This window comes from Bombina bombina, chromosome 6, assembly GCF_027579735.1.
Source record: "Bombina bombina isolate aBomBom1 chromosome 6, aBomBom1.pri, whole genome shotgun sequence".
In the NCBI taxonomy this organism is placed as follows: Eukaryota; Metazoa; Chordata; class Amphibia; order Anura; family Bombinatoridae; genus Bombina; species Bombina bombina.
The window spans coordinates 43695586-43711834 of NC_069504.1; the positions used below are offsets into that span (position 1 = coordinate 43695586).

The 16249-nt window shown below is 40.6% G+C and overlaps 1 protein-coding gene across 1 annotated transcript in view; it reads right to left on the reverse strand.

The window, feature by feature from the left end:
• The window catches only part of EXOC4 (exocyst complex component 4), a 1163948-nt gene that overhangs the window by 308127 nt on the left and 839572 nt on the right, over positions 1–16249 (reverse strand). Inside the window, exon 11 of the mRNA XM_053716390.1 lies at positions 1502–1721. Coding sequence (XP_053572365.1) covers positions 1502–1721 — 220 coding nt within the window. The remainder of the gene's footprint in view (positions 1–1501; positions 1722–16249) is intronic.

Genomic DNA, 16249 nt, shown 5'->3' on the forward strand with positions numbered 1-16249 from the left:
CGCTACAATATCACGCACCTCCCGAGCGGGAGATGCAGGTACTGACACGTGAGGCGAGTTAGTCGGCATAACTCTCCCCTCGTTGTTTGGTGAATGATGTTCAATTTGTACAGATTGACTTTTATTTAAAGTAGCATCAATGCAATTAGTACATAAATTTCTATTGGGCTCCACTTTGGCTTTAGCACATATAGCACAGAGATATTCCTCTGAGTCAGACATGTTTAACACACTAGCAAATAAACTAGCAACTTGGAAATACTTTTCAAAGCAATTTACAAATAATATGAAAAACGTACTGTGCCTTTAAGAAGCACAGAAAAAAAGATATGACAGTTGAGTAATAATAAACCGGAGTAACTATAACATCAAATTCTTTCCGGTAAAACACAATTTTAGCAAAGGATTGCCCCCATTAGCAATGGATAACTAACCCTGAATAGCAGAAAAAATGTACAGAATATAAACGTTTTTTATCACAGTCAAAGCACAATCTCACAGGTCTGCTGTGAGTGATTACCTCCCTCAAACTAACTTTTGAAGACCCCTGAGTTCTGTAGAGACGAACCGGATCATGCAGGGAAGGAAACAGACTTGTGACTGAATTTTCTGATGCGTAGCAAAAGCGCCAAAATAGGCCCCTCCCCCTCACACACAACAGTGAGGGAGATCAGTAAACTGTCTCAAATTAAATAAAACGACCGCCAAGTGGAAAAAAAACAGTGCCCAAAACAATTTTTCACCCAGTACCTCAGATAATTAAACGATTTTAACATGCCAGCAAAAACGTTTAACATCAAATAAATGAAATGTCATTAGAAAACCTGTTGCTAGTCGTTCCCACTGCAAGTTAGGCTAAAGTCTTATGCATACAGTATTATCCCAGTGAAGTGCCATTCCCCAGAATACTGAAGTGTAAATATACATACATGACAGCCTGATACCAGTTGCTACTACTGCATTTAAGGCTGAGCTTACATTATATCGGTATGGCAGTATTTTCTAGTCAATTCCATTCTCAGAAAATAATATGCTGCTACATACCTCTTTGCAGGTTAACCTGCCCGCTGTCCCCTGATCTGAAGTTTACCTCACTCCTCAGATGGCCGAGAACAGCAAGATGATTTTAACTACGCCGGCTAAAATCATACAAAAACTCAGGTAGATTCTTCTTCAAATTCTACCTGAGAAGGAACAACACACTCCGGTGCTGTTTTAAAATAACAAACTTTTGATTGAAGGTATAAAACTAAGTATAATCACCACAGTCCTCTCACACATCCTATCTATTAGTTGGGTGCAAGAGAATGACTGGGTGTGACGTAGAGGGGAGGAGCTATATAGCAGCTCTGCTGGGTGATCCTCTTGCACTTCCTGTTGGGGAGGAGTTAATATCCCAGAAGTAATGATGACCCGTGGACTGACCACACTTAACAGGAGAAAATATGAGTATATTTAGGGCCACATGTGACAGTTAATCTCTCTGAAGATTGTATTATACCTGTAATAAAGGACGTTGAACTCCTAAGGTTTTCATGGTGTCAGCACTGGCCAAAATCTTCAAGGGATCTGTCACTTTGGTGACTCCTTCTATTTCCTTGTTAATCTCAGTTAGGACCTGGTGCAAGAAGATGTTCTTGATGTACATGGTAAGAAACTCTCTCAGGGGACACTGCTTAGCAGGACCCAAGCCCATAGCATGCTCTATCTCTTGGATAAATCTGTAATGAAGACAATTACCAGGTTAGGAGAAGACTTGCTGACTGTGGGCAATTTAAAATGTGTCAAATAATTGTTAATGTTCAGCAAAGCAACATCCTCTTGAGCAGTCTATACAAAATGGTAACAACAACAACATATGTATATATATATATATATATATAAATATATTCTTCTGTTTAAAGAGATATAAAAGTCAAAAGGGAAATGCGCATGAATGTAATTCTACTTTGCAAACTACATATAAAAACTTAAGACTGTTATAGCTTTTACTGTGCACAGAGCATATATACATATGTCACGTCTTCCTGATATTAAAAATGTGCCTACCCAAATGAACCTGATGAATAAATGTCAATATTAGCTCTCTGGAGCAGGCCCAGTATTTGCATGCGGGTGCATATGCAATCATATTGCTAAGTCCATTTTTCACATGTGTATTAATGAAACATTTTAATTTCTATAAATATATTAATAGAGTCACTGTCAAAGTTTACAAAATAAAAATGATTGTCACATATTTTTAGTATTATTAATTGTGCTACAAAGAAAACAATAGTTTAGAAACACAGATTCACCCAATAAACTAATTCATAAGTTGTTCTGGGCTGAATTTTGACAAAAACATAATTTATGCTTACCTGATAAATTCCTTTCTTCTGTAGTGTGATCAGTCCACGGGTCATCATTACTTGTGGGATATTAACTGCTCCCCTACAGGAAGTGCAAGAGGATTCACCCAGCAGAGTTGCTATATAGCTCCTCCCCTCTACGTCACCTCCAGTCATTCGACCAAGGACCAACGAGAAAGGAGAAGCCAAGGGTGTAGTGGTGACTGGAGTATAATTTAAAAAATATTTACCTGCCTTAAAAAACAGGGCGGGCCGTGGACTGATCACACTACAGAAGAAAGGAATTTATCAGGTAAGCATAAATTATGTTTTCTTCTGTTAAGTGTGATCAGTCCACGGGTCATCATTACTTGTGGGATACCAATACCAAAGCAAAAGTACACGGATGACGGGAGGGATAGGCAGGCTCTTTATACAGAAGGAACCACTGCCTGAAGAACCTTTCTCCCAAAAATAGCCTCAGAGGAAGCAAAAGTGTCAAATTTGTAAAATTTGGAAAAAGTATGAAGCGAAGACCAAGTTGCAGCCTTGCAAATCTGTTCAACAGAGGCCTCATTCTTAAAGGCCCAAGTGGAAGCCACAGCTCTAGTGGAATGAGCTGTAATTCTTTCAGGAGGCTGCTGTCCAGCAGTCTCATAAGCTAAACGAATTATGCTACGAAGCCAAAAAGAGAGAGAGGTAGCAGAAGCTTTTTGACCTCTCCTCTGACCAGAGTAAACGACAAACAGGGAAGACGTTTGTCGAAAATCTTTAGTTGCCTGTAAATAAAATTTAAGGGCACGAACTACATCCAGATTGTGCAAAAGACGTTCCTTCCTCGAAGAAGGATTTGGGCACAAGGATGGAACAACAATCTCCTGATTGATATTCCTGTTAGTGACTACCTTAGGTAAGAACCCAGGCTTAGTACGCAGAACTACCTTATCCGAGTGAAAAATCAAATAAGGAGAATCACAATGTAAGGCTGATAACTCAGAGACTCTTCGAGCCGAGGAAATAGCCATTAAAAATAGAACTTTCCAAGATAACAACTTTATATCAATGGAATGAAGGGGTTCAAACGGAACACCCTGTAAAACGTTAAGAACAAGGTTTAAACTGCATGGTGGAGCCACAGCTTTAAACACAGGTTTAATCCTGGCCAAAGCCTGACAAAAAGCCTGAACGTCTGGAACTTCTGACAGACGCTTGTGTAACAGAATGGACAGAGCTGAGATCTGTCCCTTTAAGGAACTAGCAGATAACCCCTTTTCTAAACCTTCTTGTAGAAAAGACAATATCCTAGGAATCCTAACCTTACTCCAAGAGTAACCTTTGGATTCGCACCAATATAGGTATTTACGCCATATTTTATGGTAAATCTTTCTGGTAACAGGCTTCCTAGCCTGTATTAAGGTATCAATAACTGACTCAGAAAAACCACGCTTTGATAAGATCAAGCGTTCAATTTCCAAGCAGTCAGCTTCAGAGAAGTTAGATTTTGATGTTTGAAAGGACCCTGAATCAGAAGGTCCTGTTTCAGAGGTAACGACCAAGGTGGACAGAATGACATGTCCACCAGATCTGTATACCAAGTCCTGCGTGGCCATGCAGGCGCTATTAGAATCACTGATGCTTTCTCCTGTTTGATTCTGGCAATCAATCGAGGAAGCATCGGGAAAGGTGGAAACACATGAGCCATCCTGAAGGTCCATGGTGCTGTCAAGGCATCTATCAGGACCGCTCCCGGATCCCTGGATCTGGACCCGTAGCGCGGAAGCTTGGCGTTCTGTCGAGACGCCATGAGATCTATCTCTGGTTTGCCCCAACATCGAAGTATTTGGGCAAAGACCTCTGGATGAAGTTCCCACTCCCCCGGATGAAAAGTCTGACGACTTAAGAAATCCGCCTCCCAGTTCTCCACTCCCGGGATGTGGATTGCAGACAGGTGGCAAGAGTGAGACTCTGCCCAGCGAATTATCTTCGATACTTCCATCATTGCTAGGGAGCTTCTTGTCCCTCCCTGATGGTTGATATAAGCTACAGTCGTGATGTTGTCCGACTGGAACCTGATGAACCCCCGAGTTGCTAACTGGGGCCAAGCCAGAAGAGCATTGAGGACTGCTCTCAATTCCAGAATGTTTATTGGAAGAAGACTCTCCTCCTGATTCCATAGTCCCTGAGCCTTCAGAGAATTCCAGACAGCGCCCCAACCTAGTAGGCTGGCGTCTGTTGTTACAATTGACCAGTCTGGCCTGCTGAATGGCATTCCCCTGGACAGATGTGGCCGATAAAGCCACCATAGAAGAGAATTTCTGGTCTCTTGAATGGAATGAAGGACACGGCATGCACTTTGAAGTTTTGTTAACCTGTCCTCTGTCAGGTAAATCTTCATTTCTACAGAATCTATCAGAGTCCCCAGGAAGGGAACTCTTGTGAGTGGAAAGAGAGAACTTTTCTCTTCGTTCACTTTCCATCCATGTGACCTTAGAAATGCCAGTACTATCTCTGTATGAGATTTGGCAGTTTGAAAGCTTGAAGCTTGTATCAGTATGTCGTCTAAGTACGGAGCTACTGAAATTCCTCGCGGTCTTAGTACCGCCAGAAGAGTGCCCAGAACCTTTGTGAAGATTCTTGGAGCCGTAGCCAGTCCGAATGGAAGAGCTACAAACTGGTAATGCCTGTCTAAAAAGGCAAACCTTAGATACCGGTAATGACTTCTGTGAATCGGTATGTGAAGGTAAGCATCCTTTAAATCCACTGTGGTCAAGTACTGACCCTCTTGGATCATGGGCAAAATTGTTCGAATAGTTTCCATCTTGAACGATGGAACTCTTAGGAATTTGTTTAGGATCTTTAAATCCAAGATTGGCCTGAAGGTTCCCTCTTTTTTGGGAACTACAAACAGATTTGAGTAAAACCCTTGTCCTTGTTCCAACCGCGGAACTGGATGGATCACTCCCATTAATAAAAGATCTTGTACGCAGCGTAGAAACGCTTCCTTCTTTGTTAGGTTTGTTGACAACCTTGACAGATGAAATCTCCCTCTTGGGGGAGAGGATTTGAAGTCCAGAAGGTATCCCTGAGATATGATCTCTAACGCCCAGGGATCCTGAACATCTCTTGCCCAAGCCTGGGCGAAGAGGGAAAGTCTGCCCCCCACTAGATCCGGTCCCGGATCGGGGGCCCTCAATTCATGCTGTCTTAGGGGCAGCAGCAGGTTTTCTGGCCTGTTTGCCCCTGTTCCAGGACTGGTTAGGTTTCCAGCCTTGTCTGTAGCGAGCAACAGCTCCTTCCTGTTTTGGTGCAGAGGAAGTTGATGCTGCTCCTGCTTTGAAATTACGAAAGGAACGAAAATTGGACTGTCTAGCCTTGGCTTTGGCCTTGTCCTGAGGCAGGGCATGACCTTTACCTCCTGTAATGTCATCAATAATCTCTTTCAAGCCGGGCCCGAATAAGGTCTGCCCTTTGAAAGGAATATTAAGCAATTTAGATTTAGACGTAACATCAGCTGACCAGGATTTTAGCCACAGAGCTCTGCGTGCCTGAATGGCGAATCCTGAATTTTTAGCCGCAAGTTTAGTTAAATGTACTACGGCATCTGAAATAAATGAATTAGCTAACTTAAGGAATTTAAGTTTGTGTGTGATGTCATCTAGTGTGGATGATTGAAGTGTCTCTTCCAGAGACTCAAACCAAAATGCTGCTGCAGCCGTGACAGGCGCAATACATGCAAGAGGTTGCAATATAAACCCTTGTTGAACAAACATTTTCTTAAGGTAACCCTCTAATTTTTTATCCATTGGATCTGAAAAAGCACAGCTATCCTCCACTGGGATAGTGGTACGCTTAGCTAAAGTAGAAACTGCTCCCTCCACCTTAGGGACCATTTGCCATAAGTCCCGTGTGGCGGCGTCTATTGGAAACATTTTTCTGAATATAGGAGGGGGTGAGAAAGGCACACCGGGTCTATCCCACTCCTTAGTAACAATGTCAGTAAGTCTCTTAGGTATAGGAAAAACGTCAGTACTCGTCGGTACCGCAAAATATTTATCCAACCTACACATTTTTTCTGGGATTGCAACTGTGTTACAATCATTCAGAGCCGCTAATACCTCCCCTAGTAACACACGGAGGTTCTCAAGCTTAAATTTAAAATTTGAAATGTCTGAGTCCAGTTTATTTGGATCAGAACCGTCACCCACAGAATGAAGCTCTCCGTCTTCATGTTCTGCAAACTGTGACGCAGTATCAGACATGGCCCTTGCATTATCAGCGCACTCTGTTCTCATCCCAGAGTGATCACGTTTACCTCTTAGTTCTGGTAGTTTAGCCAAAACTTCAGTCATAACAGTAGCCATATCTTGTAATGTGATTTGTAATGGCCGCCCAGATGCACTCGGCGCTACAATATCACGCACCTCCTGAGCGGGAGATGCAGGTACTGACACGTGAGGCGAGTTAGTCGGCATAACTCTCCCCTCGTTGTTTGGTGAAATATGTTCAATTTGTACAGATTGACTATTTTTTAAAGTAGCATCAATACATTTAGTACATAAATTTCTATTGGGCTCCACTTTGGCATTAACACATATAGCACAGATATCTTCCTCTGAATCAGACATGTTTAACACACTAGCAAATAAACAGCAACTTGGAAATACTTTTCAAAGTAATTTACAAATAATATGAAAACGAACTGTGCCTTTAAGAAGCACAGAAAATATTATAACAGATAAAATAATTAAGTTATAGCATCAATCTTTGTCAGAATATACAGTTTTAGCAAAGGATTGTTCCCCTCAGCAAATGATAACTAACCCAGGCAGCAGAAAAAAAATACACAAATAAACGTTTTTTATATCACAGTCAATACAATCAGCACAGCTCTGCTGTGAATGATTACTTCCCTCAAAAAAGACTCTTGAGATCCCTGAACTCTGTAGAGATGAACCGGATCATGCAGGAAGAAAATGAACCTCTGACTGAGTTTTTCTGATGCATAGTGAAAGCACCAAAATGGCCCCTCCCCCACACACATAACAGTGAGAGGGATCAGTGAACTGCTCTAATTTAAATCAAAACTATTGCCAAGTGGAAAAAAAGTGCCCAAAACATTTTTTCACCCAGTACCTCAGAGAAAAAAACGTTTTTACATGCCAGCAAAAAATCATTTTACCTCAATAATTAATTGTCATTTAAAACCTATTGCAAGTCCCTGCAAAATAGGTTAAGTCTATGTATACAGTTTAAAAGCCAGAGAAGTACCATTTCCCAGAAAACTGAAGTGTAAAATATACATACATGACAGCCTGATATCAGCTACATCTACTGCATTCAAGGCTGAGTTTACATTATAACGGTATGGCAGGATTTTCTCATCAATTCCATGTCAGAAAATAATAAACTGCTACATACCTCTTTGCAGATTAATCTGCCTGCTGTCCCCTGATCTGAAGTTTACCTCACTCCTCAGATGGCCGAGAAACAGCAATATGATCTTAACTACTCTGGCTAAAATCATAGAAAAACTCAGGTAGATTCTTCTTCAAATTCTACCAGAGAAGGAATAACACACTCCGGTGCTATTATAAAATAACAAACTTTTGATTGAAGATATAAAAACTAAATATATCACCATAGTCCTCTCACACATCCTATCTAGTCGTTGGGTGCAAGAGAATGACTGGGGGTGACGTAGAGGGGAGGAGCTATATAGCAACTCTGCTGGGTGAATCCTCTTGCACTTCCTGTAGGGGAGCAGTTAATATCCCACAAGTAATGATGACCCGTGGACTGATCACACTTAACAGAAGAAAGTAAAGAATTCTATTGATGACATTTATTAAATGGAGACTAAAGCTATTAGTGATGTGGTTTAAGAATTAATGCAGAAACATTTCATTTTTGGCTTGGCAGAAAATAACGCACTAAATGTTTAATGGCACCATTTTGGACAAAAAGGATAAAGTGCAAAAACCTCTCACCCGTTGCACAACTATTATGTACCTCAATCTTTTATTAGACCTTCATCTATCAATTCCCCCATTGTTGTTTTTGGTTTCTTTCTTTACTTAAAGGGACATAATACTTATATATGCTTAATCACTTGAAAGTGATTCAGTAGAACTGCAAAAAGTTGGCAAGAAAATATCACCTGAGCATCTCTATGTAAACAAGGAAGATATTTTACCTCACAATTTCTTTAGCTCACCAGAGTAAGTGCTGTGTAAACAGTTATACTTCAGCTGCTGCCTAGCTGCAAGTTGGAAAAAAAAACAAATAAAAAAACAAAAACAATAGCCAATAAGCATCAGCTGTGCTGAGGTAATGCTTTGCCTTTGCTGTGATCTCATAAGATTTTATAGAACTTACTTAAACTGAATAGAAAAATAACATGACTGTGCCTGCACATGACAGATGCACACTCCCTAGCTTGTCCTGGGACAGGCATCCTGACTGGCTGTTAAAAGTCTCTTTGCAGTGGGGTGTGAATACTTAGGACAGTTGAGGTAAATATCTTCCTTATTTACATAGAGATATTCAGGTGACATTTTAGTCAGCGTTATACAGCTATGCTGCATCACTTACATGGGCTTCAACATTTGGGTATCATTTCCCTTTAACACTTTTTTACCTCCCTGCTTCTCTAGTTAGTATCTCATCTCCTTTCCCTGCTTTCTGCGCTGTCTTTTATTTTTTTTCATATATTGCTTTCCAAATAAAATGACCAACAGCTACAGTTACCACAACATTTAGGAAGAAAATGCACTCAAGAGATGGAATATGAGAGTTAGATATTCATGATTGTGAGAAGCTCTCTGTTAATCCTAAAAAGGATAACACAAAATGATAGCCGCTCTTTATCCAGGTGTATTGACAATTCTGGATTGCAGAAAACCAAATACAAAACAGCAATTATCAGAGTTATACAAACATAAATGTGTAATTCACAGATATTATATAGTATACAGCAACCAATAACTATGTGTGTTCAAAAGTATATTCTTCTGTCTATATGAGTCTTGTAATTCATTCTACGTGTCTACAGCATAGTCTGGTAATAATGGAATATCCTTGTATATACAGTGAGGGTAAATAATTGTTTTAATAAAGAGAACAAGTGAGCATAGGTCCTTTTAAAGATGTCAGTCTCTCAGTGCCCTTTACTGGAGGGTATCTGTGTATTCCTAATGTTCCCAACAAATAATAAAAGTTATGTAAACTATACTCAATACCGTCAGTATATAAGCTGCAGGGCAAATGTGTCTCAGATGCTAGAAAAATATTATTGCTGCAAAATCTTAGTTTAAGCTGCCAGTATAGGCCTAGACCTTCCTGATCGATCCTTAAATAAACCTAAGTCAACTGGGATTTTTTTTTTTAAATGAGTGACATTTAAATGATGAGTCAATAGAACTTGATTAACATTAGATGGAACAGACCTAAAATTTAATATTTCAGATGAAACACTGATGCAAGAAAAACTACATTTGAGTTTAGTTGAAATGCACAAATCAAGAGCATATCTCTGTATCACATTTATTTATAAGCAATTAATCACTGCAGAAAATATCTGCATCTAAAATAAATATTTTAAAAATCAATAAAAAAAAAAATTGTTTCCAACATTTGCATGGTTTTGCAGTACACGGACTAAACCCCTAAAAAGCCTTTTGAATATCTTTATATTATGTTATTTGCTGCAACAAATTAGGGATACATTTTACACGGATCAAGCAGGCACTGTGTAGCATGTTACATAGTCAAAAAACCTGAATCATTCCAGTGGCGTCACTAAGGGAGTGCGGGCCGCACCCGGGTGACACCCTCCAGGGGGTGACAACACCAGATTTTTTTTTTTTTTTTAATTTTATTGAAATTCAAAGTAATACAATGTAGAGATGCATAGATTTTCTTTATTAGAGGGGCCAGCATTTGTGAACATTAGTGGGACTGGGGAAGTTGTAGACACTTGATTTTTTTGCCCCTTGAGCCAGCGCTGCAATTTCCACAAATATTTTTCCCGGCTGCTTTTGCTTGTTTGCACTTTGCTCCTCCCCTGCCCAATTTCACTATGAATGTTGTGGGCGTGCCGTGGGGCTTGCGAAAGTTGCGCTGCTAGCCTAAACCTGCCTGCCTATCTGTGCTCACTGCTCAGTGACGTGTGGAGCAGTGGAGTCACTCACTGCTGTGCTGTCTCTCTAAACGGGAACCGGGACATTGTGAGGGGTATGCCTGGCACCTGACCACATGACTGTCTGACACTGTCTCTAAAGTGAAGGAGCCACGTATGATGCCCACCAGACCAGTATGGTTACGGTACACTAAGTGCACACTGAAGAGGTAGATGGGAGGGAGGGAGGGCGGGCGGGAGTCTGGGGGTAGACAGAGTGCAGAGGTGATTGGCCATAAGAAGTGGTAGTCAGAGAGCAGAATTTTCATAGTTTGCGCGCCTAAACCTTTTCTTTAGTGCACTGTTTATCTTTCATTTGATGCTCTGCTGAGCCAGGGAGCAGCTCTAGGCATGAGCTTTATAATTAATGCAGTGCAGTTTACATATTTTGTATGTGTGTGTCTGAGTTTTTGTGTGTGTGTGTGTCTCAGTGTTTTTGTGTGTGTGTCTGAGTGTGTTTCCGAGTGTTTGTGTGTGCATCTGAGTGTGTTTTTAAGTGTGTCTGAGTGTTTGCATGTGTTTGTGCCTGTATTTTTGTGTGTCTGCTTTCTGGGGGCGGGGGTGACACCAACCCTAGTGATGCCACTCATCATTCATAATCCATTCCAACCTCTCTGATGCAGTACAAAAAACATTTTTAAGGTTACATTAGGAAAAGCAGTCAAAAACATAATTTATTTTTAATTGATAAATTAATTTCTTTCTTGGAAGCGAGAGTCCACAAGACCATACTCTTGGGAAATACATCACCTGGCCACCAGGGGGAGGCAATACACAAGACCAAGTACGTAAAACAGCCTTGTCTTGATGAAAAACCAAATATGGCGGATCACAAGACAGAGCCGATAACTTTGATACTCTTTGAGCCACAGAGATAGCCAACAAAAATTATTCCTTCCAAGATAACGTACCGATATCCAAAGAGTGCATGGGTTCAAATGGAGAGTATTGTAATACTCTAAGAATCAGATTAAGACTCCATGGAGGAGCAATAGAGTTAATCATAGGTCTGATTCTCACCAAAGCCTGCACAAAGGCCTGAATATCCGGAAGGCGAGGTAACTTTCTGTGGAGTAGCACAGAAAGCAATGATATCTGACCCTTAAGAGAACTGGCAGATAAACCCTTATATAGGTGCTCCTGAAGAAATTGCAAAATCCTTGGAACTCTCAGCGAGTGCCATGAATAGCCTATAACAGAACACTAAGATAGGTAAACCCTTTCAAACCTTATGATTAATCTCTCTGTTAACAGGCTTAAGTGCCTTAATCAGAGTTTCAATTACACAGTCAGAGAAACCTCTCTGAGAAAGAATGAAACAATCAATTTCCAAGCAGTTAGGTTGAGCAACTGCAGGTTTTGATAAAATAATAGGCCCTGAGCTAGAAGATCCAGCCTCTGAGGCAGTCACCAAGGAGGAGCACTGGATATCCCAACCAGATCTGCATACCAGGTTTTGCAGGGCCACACAGGAGCTACAAGAATTGCAGATACCGTCTTCTGTTTAAGAAAAGCTACTACTCGGGGGAGAAGAACAATTGGTGGAAACAGATGAATTAAGTGGTACTGCTACGTAGCAGTTAAGGCATCTACTATCTCTGCCTGAGGATCACTCAATCTCGACCCGTACCTTGGAAGCTTGCGATTCAGACAAAAGGCCATGAGATCTATCTCTGGGGATCCCCAAGGGATGATCAGCTGATGAAAAATCTCCTGATTGAGAGACCATTCTCCTGGATGAAGAGTCTAACACCGCAAAAAGTCAGCTTCCCAGTTTTCCACCCCTGGGATATGGATGGCAGATTGAGGCACTTCCACACAACTCAATATGCAAGATACCTCCATCGAATGAGAATTGTGTGTTCCCTCTTGACAATTTATGTACGCCACTGTTACATTGTCGGATTGAAAGTGGATAAATGTTACTGAACAGAGCAGGGGCCATGCCTGAAATGCGTTCCGAATGTTGATAGGCAACTTTGTTTCCTGAAGCGAAAACACACCCTGAGTCCTCTGAAGGACCCATACTGCACCCAATCCAGACAGACTGGCATCCGTGGTAATTATTTCCCACGTTGGACGTAGAATCCTCATACCCCGAGATACAGGACGGGGAGATGTCCACCAAGAGAGGGACAGTCTGGTGGAAGTGTCTAAATGAGTTAATTGCGACAGATTGGAATGATCCCCATTCCACTGTCTCAGCATGCACAGTTGTAGAGATCTCAAGTGAAATCTTGCAAATAGTATGGCATCTGATACCATGATACCCACTACCTCCATTCACTGTGCTACAGAAGGTGGAGATAGATTGTGAAGCTTCTGGAAAGCCGATTGTAGATTGAGGTTCAGCTGTTCTGTAAAAAAAAGAACAGCATAGTCACTGAATCTATAATAACTCCAAAGAAAGGACACTCTTGTCCGAGGTCTGAGAGAACTTTTGGCTATGTTGACCTTTCAACCATGACTGCAAAGAAACCAGAGTAACTTCTTGTGTGAGCAGCTGCTAAAGGTAAAGATGGTGCCTGAACCAAGATATTATCCAGGTAAGGAGCTACCTCTACCCCCTGAGCCTGAACCACTGATAAAAGAGATCCCAGAACCTTTGTAAAGATTAAGGGAGCAGTAGTGAAGTCAAAATGTAGGGCAGTGAACTTGTAATGTCTGTTTAGAAAGGCAAAATGGATGAACTGATGATGATGATCTCGATGAATAGGAATGTAAAGATTCCCATTCTTAAGATCTATTGTAGTCATAAACTGACCCTAAAGTACTAACGGTAGAATTTACCTGATTGTCTCCATCTTTACGATGGGCCACTTAAAAACTTGTTCAGAGTCCTTAGATCCAATTTTGGTCTGAACGCTCCCTCCTTTTTTGGCACAATGAATGGGTTTGAGTAGAAACCCTTTAACTGATCTGCCGATGGGACTGGGACAATTATCCCCATGTCCTCCAAATACTTTACACACTGAAGAAAGGCATTTATCTTGTCTGTCCTTTTGGAGTTGTTGGACAGCATAAAGATCCCCCCTTGAAGGCCGAGAACGGAATCCTATTCTGTACCCCTGAGAAACAATCTCCAGCACTTAAGGGTATTGAATGGACCGAGCCCATGCCTCTCGGAACAGACCTAGTCTGCCTCCTACAGGAAAAGAGTCCAGATTGGGGGCAGCACATTTATGACTTCTTGGGCTGCTTGGACTTTGATCAGATAGGATTTGGTCTCCATGTAGTTTTGAAAGACGTATTCTTCTGCGCAGATGAAGGTCTGATTCCTATTCTAGCGAAAGGAACAAAAAACGACCACTAGCTTTACCCTTAGGCCTAGATTTCTTGTCCTAAGGCAAAAAAAGCTCTCTTGCTCCCGTTCACTGTAGAAATAATAAAATCCAGACTCGGTCCAAAAACGTTCTTACCTTTAAGCACTAAACAGAGTAGCCTAGACTTGGACACCATGTCCACAGACCATTGCTTGAGCCAAAGGGCTTGTCTGGATAAGACAGTTGTCTGGATAAGATTGGCTAAGTCCTCATAGAGAAAACCAATAGAATATTAGACCCCGGGTACTTACACCAGTACACCTCACTTCCAAGCGTTGCACTCAAATATAATTCTTGTGTGTTCTGTGCTATAACTTACAGTGTAGGAGCTCTTTGGAAAGTACATACCGTAGCCCGACAGGAGAAGGCTTAGGAACTACCCAGCGATTCCTGTGGCCTGCATATGTGCCAAAACTCTTACTAAGAGAATTATATAGCACTTACATTACTCTCCTGAACCCTTTCTCCTAGGAACTATCCATTAAGGAAGAGAAAATAAACTTTACAAGTTTTCTTCCCATGTTGCAGAAAACACCTCCAATCTTGCCTTCTCCTAGACGAAATAAAGAACTACTGAGAGGAGAAGGCAAGTAGGAGGAATATTTAAGAGTTGTGGTATAGGGTGTTTTTGCCTCCTCCTGGTGGCCAGGTGATGTATTTCCCAAGAGTAAGTTATTGTGGACTCTCACTACCATTAGAAATATGTATGAAATGCACATTCTAAAGTTGCTTTTCCTAATGCCTGTTTATACATTACAAGTCAGATTTCACATTGTAGTGTTTGTTAGAGTATTTCATTTGTTAGATAATTAACTTCCATTAACACCAAAGGGTTAAACATGCAATCAAGTGTGCATTGCAGGAACACCCTATTTTGCCCAAGATGAAGACTCAGATGATGATTGGAGCATATGCATGTATGCATCGTTCTCATTGGCTCACTAGGTGTATCATCATTTGGCATTCCAAACTTACATATATTTACAGGAGTTAAATGCACTTTAAAGTATTTTTTAAATTAAATAAAGTATTTTAATGAAATAGCAAGCACGTAGAGCGGTACTTCTTGTTTCTGTTACGTAGCTTATGTTTTCCACTTGTACTAGAGTGTCACAAAAGTTAGTGATTTACATAATTATTAATAATAAAAATATGCACAAAGGCACTGGCATCAGCATTGGTGGGCATGAACACCCCTATAACAAGTCTACTGATGATAGTGATTAGATGAAAAAAAAAACATTTTTATTAAACAGGACAAGAACAAGTGAGCTGTACCTATATTACAAGCGGTTACAAGGCAGCTGGGGCGTGGAGTTCTGGGTATTTAGGATGAATTACACCCCAGATGCAAAGAGCGCACGCTGAGCTTGAGATGGGATTCGCTCCCCTCCAGGGAGGACCCTGCAGTTTATGCATGAAAGCACAATCCTACTGTATCAGCTTTTATTATCCTGATTTACAGGTTATGCATTTCCCTTTGGTATTGTCTTAAAATTCCACTGAAAAACGTTTTGCTTGAGCGTGATTAGAACTAAATTTAATTTTGTGGATGAGCTGAATCATTCAGAAGACGGAAAACCTTTTAACAAACTTATGTTAAGGGGATACAAAAACCCAAACACTTTCTTTTGTTATCCAGCACACCTTTTATTTCCGTTATCAAATAGAGAGACCTAGATAGGCATCTGGAGCACTAAAGGGCAGGAAATAGTGCTACCATCTTGTGCTCTTCCAAATGGATAGTATTCTTGCAAAACTGCTGCCAAATAGTGCTCCAGACACGTGCACGCGCCTGAGCTTATATCCCTGCTTTTCAATAAAAGATACAAAGAGAACAAAAATAGATAATAGAAGTAAATAAGAAAGTTCTTTACAATTGCTGCTCTATCTGAATCATGAAAGAAACTTTTAATTATGAACAAATTAGCCTTTAAAATCGCTACAAGCACATTTACATTTAATGGTATGCTGGGTAATCATTTATGCATATTTATGCTAATGAGCTGATATTTACTAATCCTATGTTACACCACATAAGAAAACACTAAAGTAACACATTTATATCAGGGCTAAAAACTACAACTTATGGCTCTTTAGATCATATAGAAAAAAACAAGAGACATAAAATGTCTACAGAATAAACAACAATGGAATAAGGGCAGAGTCACATTCTCTTAAATTACTATTCATTAAACAGTTAAATTGTATTTTGTGATTTACACAGAGAATACAATAAAAAAAAAAGTTCCCAATTGACTTCTATTATCAAACTAGTGGTAAAGCCTGTGTACACGAGCCAAAATGTATAATGAAAGAAATATACCTAACCCTCAATCCCTATCCCTCTGTCCCTCTATCCTTATCCCTCTGTCCCTTTATCCCTATCCCTCTATCTCTGTCCCTCCATCCCTATCCTT